General features: G+C 36.5%; 1 protein-coding gene across 1 annotated transcript; it reads right to left on the bottom strand.

Annotated features, from left to right (window-relative positions):
• Positions 1-14,672: 14,672 nt before the first annotated feature.
• Positions 14,673-15,306, bottom strand: LOC149177512 (uncharacterized). Its single transcript, XM_089423419.1, has one exon. The coding sequence runs from the start codon at positions 15,274-15,276 to the stop codon at positions 14,725-14,727; it is 552 nt and encodes a 183-aa protein (XP_089279545.1). The 5' UTR covers positions 15,277-15,306; the 3' UTR covers positions 14,673-14,724.
• Positions 15,307-15,981: the final 675 nt, after the last annotated feature.

Below are 15,981 nucleotides of genomic sequence, written 5' to 3'. Positions count from 1 at the left end.
TGATAGAGGGAGCAATAGTGGCAGGAAAATTTTCTTTTGTGAAAGAGGGAGCAACCAAGACTACCACAAGAAGGCCTACTTCAAAATCCAGAAGGACATGGTCGGCCCACTTTATCCAAAACATGATACAGAGAGGAGAAAGAGAGCTCTAGTACATATCCACAAATGAGCAAATTGTGGACATACTTCAAAGATGAGCTTAGTATGATGCTAAATACCTCCCTCATTGGAAGGGAATGATGAGGTCTTTGCAGGATTGGGTTGACCATCTCCTGAAGCCATAAAGGAATTTGGCTAGGTCATACATTAGAGAAATTTTGAGGTAAAAAATGGGCCTCAAAACAAAAATGTACAACCAAAATCAACTTTATAAGAACCAATGAAATTGAAGATGATGATGTCAACCATGGGGGTTGATTCACCATTTTTGGAGTAAAAAGGTAAAATGATAAAAAAAATAAAAAATGAAAAAATATTTTTTCAACTTGTATTTTCAACTTATCTCCATGTGGTTTTAATCAAATTTTGAGTGGAAGCACTCGTTGGATACATAATTTAATTTTTCTTCCAAGGAGTATTCATGTTGAATACTTTCGATAGAGTCCACTATTGCAATCACAATATTTCATGTATTTCTCATTTTTTTGGTAGCAGGATCCATCGAAAGTATTCAACATGGGTACTCCTTATATATGAAATTAAATTAGTGTTCCAGCTCGAAATTTGAGTAAAATCATAGGAAGATAAGTTGAAAATACAAGTTGAAAAAGTAGTTTTTTCTTTTTTCACTCCAAAATTTGATGAGGTAATCTAATCTTGTTTTATTATTTCCACTATTATTTTATAATTTTCCTTAGGAGGCCCATTTTAGACCTAAAAATTTCTCTAATGAAAGGAATTTACCAAGAGGAGATGAATACATTCACCTTTGAAGCCAAAAGGATTTGGCTAGGTCATAAAGGACTTTGACCAGAAAGGTGAATGCCCCAAGGCCATTACAGAGGTAAATTATAGGATACATTCACCTCTAAAGCCAAAAGGACTTGGCTAGGTCAACAAGAGGTGAATGTCCCAAATAAATTATAGGAGTGGACATATCTTCGCCTTAGAAGCCAAAAGGACTTGACTAGGTCATAACCATAGAAGATTGATACATTTTCATAAGGATTCATAAAGGACTTTGGCCAAAAGCCCTAGATGATTATATATGAGAGAGTTACATTTCCCACTCTAGGATGGAGTTATCTTATAGATATGCATCAACATGGCAAGCTCATAAACTCTTCTTAAGGAAGGGGAAATTTTAGCTAAAGGAGAATATGTTGCAGCTAAAGAGAATACCTCCCTTGCTAAGAGGGAGTATTCATTTTTATGTAGAATCGGGAGGTATTCCCAGATGCCAATAAGCCTCCTAAGTTGGCCTAGAAAATTTATGGAAATTAAAATAAAATATATTTTATTTTTGGGTTTCATGTAGGCTCAAAAGGGATAAGTCAACCACAACATGAAAGGGTGTGTCCCTTGGGGTAAATGCACCCATTCAACTTGTATATATACACATGATGTGACACTTCATTTGTCTCACTCAATCATCATCTTCTTCTATAGAAGACACTTGTGGGAGCAAAAATAAGGATGAAATGGTAAAAGTTTGGACTTGGTTTTTGGCACAAATTTCTAGATAATTTATTGTAAACCTTGTTGAAAAACAATTTCTCCTAGAAGAAGAGTTGCTAGGTTTTCTCCCAAGGAAAATTTGTTGTCTCTATTGTGCATGGTTGTCTCTTTTTTATCTCACTATTTCACTGTATTAATGTTGAGATTTTTTGTGTATAACTGCTTAATGATATATGTGACATAATATAAATTAATTGAAAATCATTGGAAAGTAATTATTAGATCAAAAGATCAGTTTCTATTGTGTATTATTGTAGAAAAATCAACAATTATGCCTCCCACAGGTTGACCTACCTTGTTGACTACCATGGTATGAGAGTATGTCATGTCAGCCCCCATTACTCATGCATATGGGGTAGCCACATGTGGATTTTGAAGAAGACTCTAGAAGGCTTAAACCTGTAAGTCTAGTTGAGGGTTGGGGGAGTCAAACCTTACCCCTAGATGGCTATCGAGCTATGTTAAATATCATACCACTAGGAGGAGGATTTTTTCCATTCTATGCTTCATAGTTGAGCAGAGAAACTAGGAGTGATAAGTTAGAGAGAAAAATAGAGGGGGTTAGATTCTATAGAAGCCACACATGCCACAAGTCTGAGGTAAGTCCATAGAGAGTACCTCTTTCTTTGTACTTGCACATTTTCCATACCAGAGAAAAGAGAGTAGAGAAACCTCACTTTCTAGATAGGTTTTCTCGCATAAGGATTTTCCAAGGAAATATTTTGTGTCTATTGTGGATGGTGTGTGTATTTCCTTTTGTTTTCTATTTCTCAAATTTTAGCTATTTCATTTAATTAAGCAGAAAATTAGCTAACTAAAGAATATGAAATCTAAGGAAAATTTACTAGTAAATATTTTAGTGATTTTATCATATTTGTTGTGACAAACTATTCTAGTGGAATATTCATAACAATTTATAGATTGGTTGTTGAGCCTTGTTGTTGTTCTCCACTGCCTTTGGGACTAGAACATTCAAGTCAATGTGGAACTAGATTCCTAAAGGAGACAACACCATGTCTAAAAATGCTAGAGAAGTCTACTCTTGACAAAGACTATCTCATTTCAAACCGTATTCATCAACCATGAAGCACAAAGCATTAATTTCATTATTCAACCTTTGAGAGGAATGTTGATGTTGTATAACGATATTAAAGAGGAGCTCCACCTAGGACTCTAAAGGCAAAGTTCGAATCAAAAGAGTGTGATGTTGGTCATTATCAATGTTAGAGTCACCCTCCTTAAGAGCGAGGGTGGGTCTACAAATAGAGGAGCCTTTGCATGATAGAGTCGACAAACTAGAGTGGAGCAGAGCAAGCAGGGATGATAGAGACGAGGGAGACAATGCAAACATCAGGGGAAAGGGAGAACCATGTGTGAAAATACATCACATTGGTCGATTGGAAAATGAATAGATGTGAATTAATATTGATATACATCAAAGCAAAAGCCCTGAGACTACATGATTGAGGAATTGGACGGACATTTCATCCAATGCAAGTGAAAATCCTCTGGAGACCAAGCAAGAGGTGTGTGAGGAGTACCAAGAAGAGACTGCAAGGGAGTGGAGGAGCCATGGGTAGCATCAATTTAATATACCAGACACAAGGGTGACCAAAGACAACCATGAAGGCACCTCTATCGTGTGTCCATCATGAAGGTAAGCTCATTATGGGATTGGAAAATTGAGCTCTCTCTCGTTAACGATAAGGACCCTTTCTTTCACATGAAGGGCACAATTTGCTTGGGTGTCAACATTTTGATTGTTACCTCATAAAACATGAAAAAAAAAGTACTTGTCCAAAGAATTCTAGGATTGTTCTAGTTCAATGGATTATTGAGTCAGGGCAAGCATTAGAAGGAGAAGAGCCTATTTGGAAATATTGGATTCTATTCCTAGAGTCACTAATTGTAGTGAGGTTCAAAATAGATTGGATAAATGCAAGACAAACTTCTTGAAAGAAAATTCCTTGATTGTTTGAGGATATACCTAGGATCCAGGAGAAAGAGAACATTAATTTTCCTCTTGAGTCATAAAGCACTCCTTTTGCACTTGCAACCCTGGTAATATAGATATTAATCAATTAAAAAATATATATTACTAGATATGATTTTTTGAAATCAATTAATTATCTTAAATCAAATTTATTTAATATAAATGTTAACTAAATAAAAAAAATAATAAATAAAATAATTATTATATAGAAAAGAGTAAAAAAATTATGTTTTATTTTATTTAAAAAAGATAAAAGAAATAATAATTATATATATATATATATATATATGTTTTGTCTATTCAGAGTATAAATTCAATGGAGATTTGTTTTTAAAAAATGTGATAATATTTCTAAACAAATTTGCGGCTTAGCTGGATGAGTATTAATTATATTTTTTTTCAAAGTATTAATTTTATATATATATAAGTTAATATTGTTAATTATATATATATATATATATATATATATATTAATATTAATATTAATTATGCCGTAAGGCGTTTCCCTCTGAAATGAACTCCCCTAAATGCTTCTATGTCCTAATCATAGCCATCAGATCTTTTGTTAAACGATTGAACAAAAATCAGCCGTCTGATTTAATAAAAAATATTTTAAAGCATTAAAAAACCTTAAAAAAAGTTTCACTTCCACCTCCCATCTATGCGCCCAGGTCAAGTTCACTTGACATCTGTGCGCCCAGGTCAGGTTGGTTGAAGACACATAATTACGGCCTGTTGGGGACCGACGGTAGAGAAGAAATAAATAATGAGGTGAGACAAGGGGATTTAAGAACCAAGCGGAATCTGCTTTTGCAGGGCCGAGCGGAGCATGGTGAAAAAAGTGCAGGGGCTTCTCTGGTTTTTTGTTGTGAATATGGCTAGTGATCATCATTTTGTTACTGTGGAAGGTGATACGGCAGAATTTGTTCGTCTGCGACAGGTATATACTGATATTAAGCAAGAATTGGAAAAAACGGAGCATCGTAGGTCAATGGAATCACGTCATCTATTTGGAAATTATCCTGGTTTTTTTGGCACTCTGTGGCGGTTGATTGTGTCTGTGTTGGTCAGTTATGTATATCGTTGTTTCATGGAATATGTGGGTGGAGTCATATTTAGGGATAAATATAGCGATTGGTTGTTGTGTTGTTTGTATTCTTATAATTGTTCAGGATGTTGCAGACACTCTACTATTGTGAATTTAAATTTTTGGCCGTTGTCTAACCGTTACATATTTTGGAGTATTTGGCTGGAATTTTGTGAAATGTTTTTGGTCTAGTCATAATCATAATTTTTGTTGTTGTTTAAATCAGTTGGCTGGAATTTTGTGAAATGTTTTTGGTCTAGTCATAATCATAATTTTTGTTTTTGTTGTTGTTTAAATCAGTTTTTCACTCTGAATTTTTTTTGCTCTATATTATCTGAAAATTAGTTTTTTTCTGTATATATAAATCCACTGTTTTGAAAAATTCTTGGGATATTTAAATTGCTTGAAAGTTCACAATTCAAGCTTGTAATTCCAGCAAAGCCTTGCTGGATTCTGGACAAATTACATTAAAAAAATATGTTAGAAAATCCCAATTACTAAAAATAATTGTTTGTATGTGTGTTCTGTCATTTTTCAGGCTTTGATTAAAACAAAGCAGAGTGCCTTTCCACCATTTTCTCTACAATTACAAAATTACATCAATGCAGAACCATAATCCTTAACAACAACATATTCCAGATGTAGAATATAACCTATTTAAAAGCAGAAAAACTCCAAATAAATTTATCCCAATAACCATTAAAATCCCAAATCACCGTCTTTAAATACTATAATAATCACTTATCTCCATTTTGTGATACTAACTAATTTCCACATTCTCGATGTATGTATATATATATATATAATCTGCCCACCTAGACTTATCTCCATTTTGTGATACTAATGAATTTCCACATTCTTTTATATATATATATATAAAATCTGCCCACCTTCAAACTCATCTGCCCACCCAAAAAAACTTTATTCACTCTAAAATAGTCCAACTTCACTTTCTTAAAAACATTTCTGAAGTTTGACATTATATACGGAAGAATTCACCTGAACAGCCTCAGAAGAAAACAAACATCTGTAAAGAGAAGAACCAAATCCATCAACAACCTTATAGATTGTGTTCGTTGAGGGATTTTGATTGTAAGTGGAAGGATATTTGAGAGCAGAATACAGTGATATATCAAATTGGTGTTTATTAGGATGTTTTAGTTGAGTTGTTGCAGTATCCAGAGATTTAATTTCTGTCAGAATGATGAGTTGTCGCAGATAGTTCACTGTGTTTTTTATCACATATATGTATTAGCATGATAGTTGCAGGGTTTCGAAGTCTATTCATTGGGGGAATCTCATGTGTAGTCCTTTTCTCATGTGTAGCCCAATACAAAAAAAAGATGCTGTTAACAAAAACCACCATATCTATCTAGCTGTATGTGTTGGGGATGCTTTCGATTAAATTTTGATTTTGATTTTAATGAGCTTTATTATGGTGTTTTCTATCACAGCAATGAAACCTTAACATCCCCATGCTTTTTATTTTGATCTAATTAACTAAATTATAGCGTTTTCAATAACAGAAACCAAATCTTGCGTTTGATTAAAGTATGGCTTTGATCTTAGTTCTGCCCACCTTCAAACTCATCTGCCCACCCAAAAAAACTTTATTCACTCTGAAATAGTCCAACTTCGCTTTCTTAATTACGGCCTGTTGGGGACCGACGGTAGAGAAGAAATAAATAATGAAATTTTGTGAAATGTTTTTGGTCTGGTCATAATCATAATTTTTGTTGTTGTTTAAATCAGTTTCATAATCATAATTTTTGTTGTTGTTTAAATCAGTTTTTTGTTGTTGTTTAAATCAGTTGGCTGGAATTTTGTGAAATGTTTTTGGTCTAATCATAATCATAATTTTTGTTGTTTAAATCAGTTTTTTGTTGTTGTGTAAATCAGTTTTTCACTCTGAATTTTTTTTTGCTCTATATCATCTGAAAATTAGTTTTTCTTTGTATATATAAATCCACTGTTTTGAAAAACTCTTGGGATATTTAAATTGCTTGAAAGTTCACAATTCAAGCTTGTAATTCCAGCAAAGCCTTGCTGGATTCTGGACAAATTACATTAAAAAAATATGTTAGAAAATCCCAATTACTAAAAATAATTGTTTGTATGTGTGTTCTGTCATTTTTCAGGTTTTGATTAAAACAAAGCAGAGTGCCTTTCCACCATTTTCTCTGCAATTACAAAATTACATCAATGCAAAACCATAATCCTTAACAACAACATATTCCAGATGTGGAATATAACCTATTTAAAAGCAGAAAAACTCCAAATAAATTTATCCCAATAACTATTAAAATCCCAAATCACCGTCTTTAAATACTACAATAATCACTTATCTCCATTTTGTGATACTAACGAATTTCCACATTCTCGCTGTGTGTGTATATATATATATATATATATATATATATATATATATATATATATATATATATATATATATATATATATATATATATATATATATATATAGATATATATATATAGATATATAGATATATATATATATATATATATATATATATATAATCTGCCCACCCAGACTTATCTCCATTTTGTGATACTAACGAATTTCCACATTCTTTTATATATATATATAAAATCTTCCCACCTTCAAACTCATCTGCCCACCCAAAAAAAACTTTATTCTGCCCACCCAAAAAAACTTTATTCACTCTGAAATAGTCCAACTTCGCTTTCTTAAAAACATTTCTGAAGTTTGACATTATATACGGAAGAATTCACCTGAACAGCCTCAGAAGAAAACAAACATCTCTAAAGAGAAGAACCAAATCCATCAACAACCTTATAGTTTGTGTTCGTTGAGGGATTTTGTTTGTAAGTGGAAGGATATTTGAGAGCAGAATGTAGTGATATATCAAATTGGTGTTTATTAGGATGTTTTAGTTGCGTTGTTGCAGTATACAGAGATTTAATTTCTGTCGGAATGATGAGTTGTCGCAGATAGTTCACTGTGTTTTTTATCACATATATGTATTAGCATGATAGTTGCAGGGTTTCGAAGTCTATTCATTGGGGGAATCTCATGTGTAGCCCATTACAAAAAAAATATGCGGTTAACAAAAACCACCATATCTATCTAGCTGTATGTGTTGAGGATGCTTTCGATTAAATTTTGATTTTGATTTTAATGAGCTTTATTATGGTGTTTTCTATCACAGCAATGAAACCTTAACATCCCCATGCTTTTGATTTTGATCTAATTAAGTAAATTATAGCGTTTTCAATAACAGAAACCAAATCTTGCGTTTGATTAAAGTATGGTTTTGATCTTAATGAGCTTAGTTATACCATTTTCAATCACAGAAACAGAATCTCAAAACCCCACTTTTGATTAAATTTTGATTTTGATCTTATTGAGCTTAATTATGGCGTTTTTAATCACAGAAACAGAATCTTTTTCTATTAAATTTTATTTTGTTTGTAACAAGGTTAATTATGGCATTTTCAATCACAGAAACGAAACCTTAAGAACCCCACGCTTTTGATCAAGCTTTGATTTTCATTCCAATGAGCTTAATTATGGCATTTCCAACCACAGAAACGGAATCAAACGCCTTCTGTTGTTTCAGTTTTGATTTTGATCTTAATGAGCTTCATTATGGCGTTTTCAATCACAGGAATGAAACTTTAAGAGTCCCATGTTTTTTAATCAAACTCTAATTTTTTATCACAATGAGACTAGATATGGCGATTACAGACATAGAAACTAAATTTCAAGAATCTGAATTTTCTTGATCTTAATGAGTTTAGTTACGGTGTTTTTTATCACAGAAACCAAATCTCAAGAACACCCGAGTTTTATTTTTATTTTTATCTTAGTGAGCTTCATTATGGCATTGTCAGTCACAGAAACGGAACATCAAGAACCTCATGTCTTTGATGAAATTTTTGTTATGATCTTAATGAGCTTATTTATGGTGTTTTAAATCAGAGAAACGAAATCTAAGAACCTGATGCTTTTGATTTCAATGCGGACACACGACATGCACATCTACTCCCTTCTACATCAGCGTCATAGAAAGAAAGCATTCCTTTTCCAAATACGTCCCAATTCTCTGTTTTAAGTTTCAGGGGAATGGGTCTGTGGGGATACATTGGGGATTCTCTTGTTCTTTATTTTGGGTTCCCACTCTACCCCCATTTTTGAGCAAGGTGTCCATTCTGCCTACTAGTTGGCTTATTCTGGAGGGGTCTGTGGGGATACATTGGGGATTCTGTTGTTCTTTATTTTGGGTTCTCACTCTACCCCTAGTTTTGAGCAAGGTGTCCATTCTGCCTACTAGTTGGCTTATCCTGGAGGTAAAAGTTTTTAAAAACTCCAGTTGGCCTATCCTGGAGGTAAAAGTTTTTAAAAACTCCAATAGATAGAAGGTGTTGAACACCACAGAAATGAAATCTTAAAATCCCCATGCTTTTGGTTAAATTTTGATTTTATCTCAATGAACTTAATTATGTTGTCAGATGTGGAATCCTAGGAACTCTAGGCTTTTGATTGATTTGATTTTGACCCTAATGAGCTCAGGTATGACATTTTCAATCATAGAAACAAAATCTTGAAAACACATTGTTTTTTATTAGATTTTGATAAAAACCTCATGTTCTTTATTGCATTTTGATTTTTTAATCTGGGAGAATAGGCATTTTGATATAATTGCAATTTGAGGTTTATTTCAATTGCATTACGACACTTTGATCATAATGAGCTGCATAGTTTATTTCAATCACAGAGAAGAAAACTCAAAATCCTGATGATTTTGAGTAATTTTTGGTGAAAAGCCATATTTAAATATTTTTAATTAAACACAATATTTGATTATGGGAGAATAGGCTTTTTGTTTTGTTTCAATCACAATTCCAGATTTGTTTCAATTATAGCATTGACCTTAACGCAGTTTCAATGACAGGAATGTTACACATGGAGATATAAAATAGAAATGGGTAATATTTGTATTAGAAAAAAGCCACAGCTGAGCTGGGCAGCTTAGCGCAATACAAAAAAAAGGCTGTTAACAAAAACCACCATATCTATCTAGCTGTATGTGTTGGGTATAGAAGATCCAAATCATCATTTCACAGAGTATTTAAAAAAGTTTTTGCTAGGATGAACTCTATGAAAGACACCTAAAATTGACATTGTTTTACATAATATGAAATACTAATGAAAAACATGCTTGCTGAGAGCTTCATCTTCACCGATATTAGTGGGGTGAGATTCCTGATAATCTAAGTCCATCTCTTCAATCACTTGTTGAAGTCACAAACCATATAACTAACGTGGAGCATTAAGCTTCCAAAACTTGGATTTGCCTCCTCTTCTGCACAAGAGTGTCTATAAACTAAGTTTAAGAACCCCACACTTTTGATCAAGCTTTGATTTTCATTACAATGAGCTTAATTATGGCATTTCCAACCACAGAAATGGAATCAAACGCCTGCTGTTGTTTCAGTTTTGATTTTGATCTTAATGAGCTTCATTATGGCGTTTTCAATCACAGGAGTGAAACTTTAAGAATCCCATGTTTTTTATTAAACTCTAATTTTTTATCTTAATGAGATTAGTTATGGCGATTATAGGTATAGAAACTAAATTTCAAGAATCTGAATTTTAATCTTGATCTTAATGAGTTTAATTACGGTGTTTTTGATCACAGAAACCAAATCTCAAGAACACCCGAGTTTGATTTTTATCTTAGTGAGCTTCATTATGGCATTGTCAGTCACAGAAACGGAACATCAAGAACCTCATGTCTTTGATGAAATTTTTGTTATGATCTTAATGAGCTTATTTATGGTGTTTTAAATCAGAGAAACAAAATCTAAGAACCTAATGCTTTTGATTTCCATGCGGACACACGACATGCACATCTACTCCCTTCTGCATCAGCATTCCTTTTCCAAATACGTCCCAATTCTCTGTTTTAAGTTTCAGGGGAATGGGTCTGTGGGGGATACATTGGGATTCTCCTGTTCTTTATTTTGGGTTCCCACTCTGCCCATAGTTTTGAGCAAGGTGCCCATTCTGTCCACCACTTGGCCTATCCTGAAGGCAAAAGTTTTTAAAAATTCCAATAGATAGAAGGTGCGGAACACCACAGGAATGAAATCTTAAAATCCCCATGCTTTTGGTTAAATTTTGATTTTATCTCAATGAACTTAATTATGTTGTCAGATGTGGAATCCTAGGAACTCTAGGCTTTTGATTGATTTGATTTTGACCTTATTGAGCTCAGGTATGACATTTTCAATCATAGAAACAAAATCTTGAAAACACATTGTTCTTTATTAGATTTTGATAAAAACCTCATGTTCTTTATTGCATTTTGATTTTTTAATCTGGGAGAATATGCATTTTGATATAATTGCAATCTGAGTTTTATTTCAATTACCTTAGGACACTTCGATCATAATGAGCTCCATGCTTTCTTTCAATAATCCTGATGCTTTTGAGTAATTTTTGGTGAAAAGCCATATTTAAATATTTTTTATTAAACACAATATTTGATTCTGGGAGAATAGGCTTTTTGTTTTGTTTCAATCACAATTCTAGGTTTGTTTCATTTATGGCTATGACCTTAAGGCAGTTCAATGACAGGAATGTTACACACGGATATATAAAACAGAAATGGATAATATTTGTATTAGAAAAAAGCCACAGCTGAGCTAGGCAGCTTAGCGCAATACAAAAAAAGATGTTGTTAACAAAAACCACCATATCTATCTAGCTGTATGTGTTGGGTATAGAAGATCCAAATCATCATTTCATAGAGTATTTAAAAAAGTTTTTGCTAGGATGAACTCTATAAAAGACACCTAAAATTGACATTGTTTTACATAATATGAAATACTAATGAAAAACATGCTTGCTGAGAGCTTCATCTTGACCAGTATTAGTGGGGTGAGATTCCTGATAATCGAAGTCCATCTCTTCAATCACTTATTGAGGTCACAAACCATATAACTAACGTGGAGCATTCAACTTCCAAAACATGGATTTGCCTCCTCTTCTGCACATTGCTTTACATAATATGAAATACTAATGAAAAACATGCTTGCTGAGAGCTTCACCTTGACCGGTATTAGTGGGGTGAGATTCCTGATAATCGAAGTCCATCTCTTCAATCACTTGTTGAGGTCACAAACCATATAACTAACGTGGAGCATTCAGCTTCCAAAACATGGATTTGCCTCCTCTTCTGCACAAGAGTGTTTATAAACTAAGTTTAAGAACCCCACACTTTTGATCATGCTTTATTTTCATTCCAATGAGCTTAATTATGGCATTTCCAACCACAGAAAGGGAATCAAACGCCTGCTATTGTTTCAGTAGATAAAATTGCAGTCACTCAAAATATATTCTATTAATTGTTGAATGAGGAAATTACACACATATTTATACAATCAATAGTCTCAAGATAGGAATGCTATCTTGGACGTACAGTAGTGTGGTTGAGAGATTCTCTCAACCACACACTAAACTAGGAGAAACTATATTCTAGCTTATTCCTATTATGTAGGAACAAACTCCTCAATTAGAGAATTACAACTATAGACAAGTAGGAATTAATTATTTCCAACTCCCCCCCTTAATGACTACTTGTCATGATAGTCAAATCCACCATCAGCACACGAATTGCATGTACAAAACCTCCAAAAACACAATTTTCCGTCTTCGGACAGATCCACAACTTCTCCGATCCCGCGGATCCCCTCGAAGGTGAATTGGTGCGATCCTTAATGAAAAACCCGCGCCCATTGGCACGATTAATGGCCTAACAGACGCGCCAGTTGGCCTTCCTGGCATTGCTGTTAGCGCGAAAAACGCCAATCCCCTTCTACTCAGAGAAAATCATCTGAGCCTGAGCCAGGTGTTCTGCAGTCCACCTGCTCCTACGAGCACAAAGCTCTCGTGTACACACAGCCACAAAGGCACTTTAAGCCATACAGGCAATTCCGCCACACAGGCAATTCCACCACACAGGCAAGCTAGCTTCAAAAGGCACTTCAGCCTCAGACCATATAGATGGTTTCTGGCTCACCACCAACCATTCAGCCACAAAGGCAATCTGCCACCACCGGGCAAGTCCGATTTACCACCACCGGGCAAATCCGCCAACTTCAATATGCCACCACCGGGCAAATCCTGTAGCCACTAGGACTCTATAGATGGTTTCTGGTTCACCACCAACCGTCACATTACAGTGACAAAAGATGGTTTCAGGCTGACCACAAACCATTACAAAGTGGTTTTGAGATCACCACGAACTTTCAAATGCCTTTACAAGGCTTACATTCAACATTTGGAGTTTCTGGTACATACAATGACTATTACAATAATATGCTAGGGAGTCTATTCCACAAACCACACTAAAACAAAAAATCTACTTTGTTGTCCACCATAAACATTGTCGCTGCTCTTTTACCTCATCTGTGAGGGGTCCACTCATAAAGAAACCGGAACATAGGCACTCACAGCCACACGAAGAGAACACAATTTTCCCTTCAAGAACAATAATCCAGGACTCCACGGTCCAATTCTCTTGGCATTCCAACATAATGCCACTTCCTTCACAGTATCAAGGCTAGTCACTGTTTTCAAGCATACTGCCTCATGCTTGCTAACAATCTGCAACACGATCTCGATCATCCTCCAATCTCTGATGTAGCTCCAATTGATGTCATTTTCATTGTCATGTATTCACCATTCCCTGCAAATTTGCTTAGTGTTGAAATGACCAGTTCCAACACTTAGCATTGTGACAATAGTTGGTCATACTAATGTCACTTAAATAATAACATAAAATACCATGACATGAAATACTTATTATGAGAATCAATAGCATTTACTTCATGGCCAAATAGTAAGAGTAGAAAACAGGACACCCTTGCTGGAGGACAAACAGAAAGCAATATGCTTCAATTCGGTGACCATCACTCAGGTCACGCAGGTTCTTGTGCATCGAGGCCAATTCTTTGCAGATTGATCTCCTCAAGAAGTATGCCAAGCTCAGCCTCATACACGCTCCTTGACTGGAGCCGTCATCTGGATCCATCTCACGAAATGATGTCAAGTCATTCTCTGGTTCCATCTTTTCTAATTCCCATATAACCATCTCCTTGTTGGCACTGTCCATCACTCTTCTGATCCAGAATTTGTATGTAGCATTACATAAAAAGAAATCTATATACTCGGCAACTATTGTTCATCAATTGCCTTTGGATTGCAGTCCATCACATTGACTGAAGCACATATTAGGTGTTCCCTAGTCACACTACCAGAGGACCAAAGAATCTTTCAATCTCTCGGTCAGGATGAATGAGACGAACATGAAAAGATTTATTCAAGCAACTTTGTAATCACTCTCTACGATCCAACAGGGTGAACGCATCCTCCTCCTCACGGTGGTGACAAAGGGATTCACTGCCACAACGATTCATTGCCATGGCAGGCTTCTTGACCACAGACTCCTTCACTCGGCCTCAGGTTTCTATGGGTCGGATCCCACCTCTGGCAGCTCTCTCCAACCACAATGCTTCCGCTACGCAGATCAATAACCCTGTGGACAGACCCGGGCCATCGTGTGGACCGGCACCTGCTTTTCCCTTTGTTACCACTGACGCTGTGTAGAGGAATTGCCCGCAAATCGAATCCTGTTCAATTCCTGGAGCGCTGCCTCAGGCTGAAATTCGCAGGGTTTGTCTTTGTCGTGGGGATGGAAGAACTTGCCACATATGAGCGACTTTTCTATCGGTCGTATTTTATCTGCCTGAAAGGAAATTTTCTTCTAATTGAAATGTAGCCAAGGTCTGCAATTTCGGCACCAAGCTTGCTCATGTGATGAAAGTCGTCATGTGAAAAAAAACGAGCGCCAACAGGTTTCGCAGAGAAGCTCATCAACAAGAAAGATGCGTGATTGAATCCATTCATTAATTGCTCCTAATTCCTGTGCTTTCCCAACAGCAAGCGTTTGCAGGTTTTGAGCACACCCCTCTTCTTCTTGCTCTTATTCTTCTCACCAGCGCCGTCTTCTTGTTCGCCGGCGGGAGCAATTCTACTGTAACTCATGGAGTTGGATCGGCTCAAACAATCGTCTTCCACCACCGCCGCAGCATCCGCCTCCGCCGCCTCGCGCCGCCAATCGGCAGCGTAGAAATCCACGCACGGCTTTGCAGTGGACGGAGGTCCGCCCTTCCGCATGGAGAATGCTCTCTTCACCGTCGCCACCGCGCCGCCGTGCAAGGAATCGTCGGCCCTGTGCGAGATCTTATGTTGCTTCATGGATTCCTTCAGCGACAAAGCCCGCGAGAGCATGAAGCCGATCTGAGCAGAGGGGTCGGCTCCTTTTTCTTCCGGATCCCTATCGTTGGAATTGAATGCCCATTTACCTGATCCCTTCACGCCCGGCTTCGCCTGCGCGTGGAAGTCACTCCAGTTGGGCTCCTCCAAGTCCACAGATCGAGAGCCCCGGATTCGGCTGTAACCCTGCATCCCGTTTCTTCTAATCAACGCGTGGCCGATACACCAAATCTACCAAATATAAACACCAATATATACGTGCAGAACTCCACGCCATGATTTCCTGCGTGCAGAACTCCACGCCAAGAGCACAATGCTCATATCTGAGCAGGGTCGTGGAAAGCTAATCGTGATTGCTTGTTCACAAGATCTCCGCCTGAATCGGCTGCACCACCCATTCAATTTCAACCGTCTGTGAGGTAAGCCTCCTCTGCACGTTATGGCCGTAGTAATCCAGTCATTAACCGCATCGATCCATCGATCCGCAGCCTTCGGGCCTCCTCCTCGTGGCGCGGATCCTGCAACAGTGTTCCGGAGCAGGAAGACGGTTATTTTTCAGCCAAGAAATCTCATTTGCTTCCACACCGCGTTTTGAACTTGGTTCATGTCTCGGGTCTTCAGCCCAACACCTAACCAGATAGGGGATGTATTAAAAATCAAACGGCATGCTTGCTCTCTCTCCAGGTATTCATGTGGTGACAGTCTACAGCCTTTTTCCACGCAATATTGCTGGAGAGTCTACCAGGCAGCTCGTCACCACGCAGCTACCAGGCAGCCCTCACACTCCAGCTGGCAATTCACTCCTTACGGTTGTCCAACCTCCTTTTCAACGCAGGCCCTCGGCTTCCACGCAGGATCCAGCCTCCCTCTCAAAGCAGGTCCAGCCGACCACGTCTT

The sequence above is a fragment of the Pinus tabuliformis genome, chromosome 4_1, assembly GCF_031772625.1.
Source record: "Pinus tabuliformis cultivar Carrire ecotype Pingquan chromosome 4_1, CPIR1, whole genome shotgun sequence".
Lineage (NCBI taxonomy): Eukaryota > Viridiplantae > Streptophyta > Pinopsida > Pinales > Pinaceae > Pinus > Pinus tabuliformis.
Note: the sequence above shows the minus strand (reverse complement) of the source record. Positions and strands in the feature narration are given on the sequence as shown.

What these genes read in the sequence shown, in the direction of transcription:
- LOC149177512 (XM_089423419.1), bottom strand. Translation starts at nt 15,276, where the DNA reads ATGCAGGGTTACAGCCGAATCCGGGGCTCTCGATCTGTGGACTTGGAG.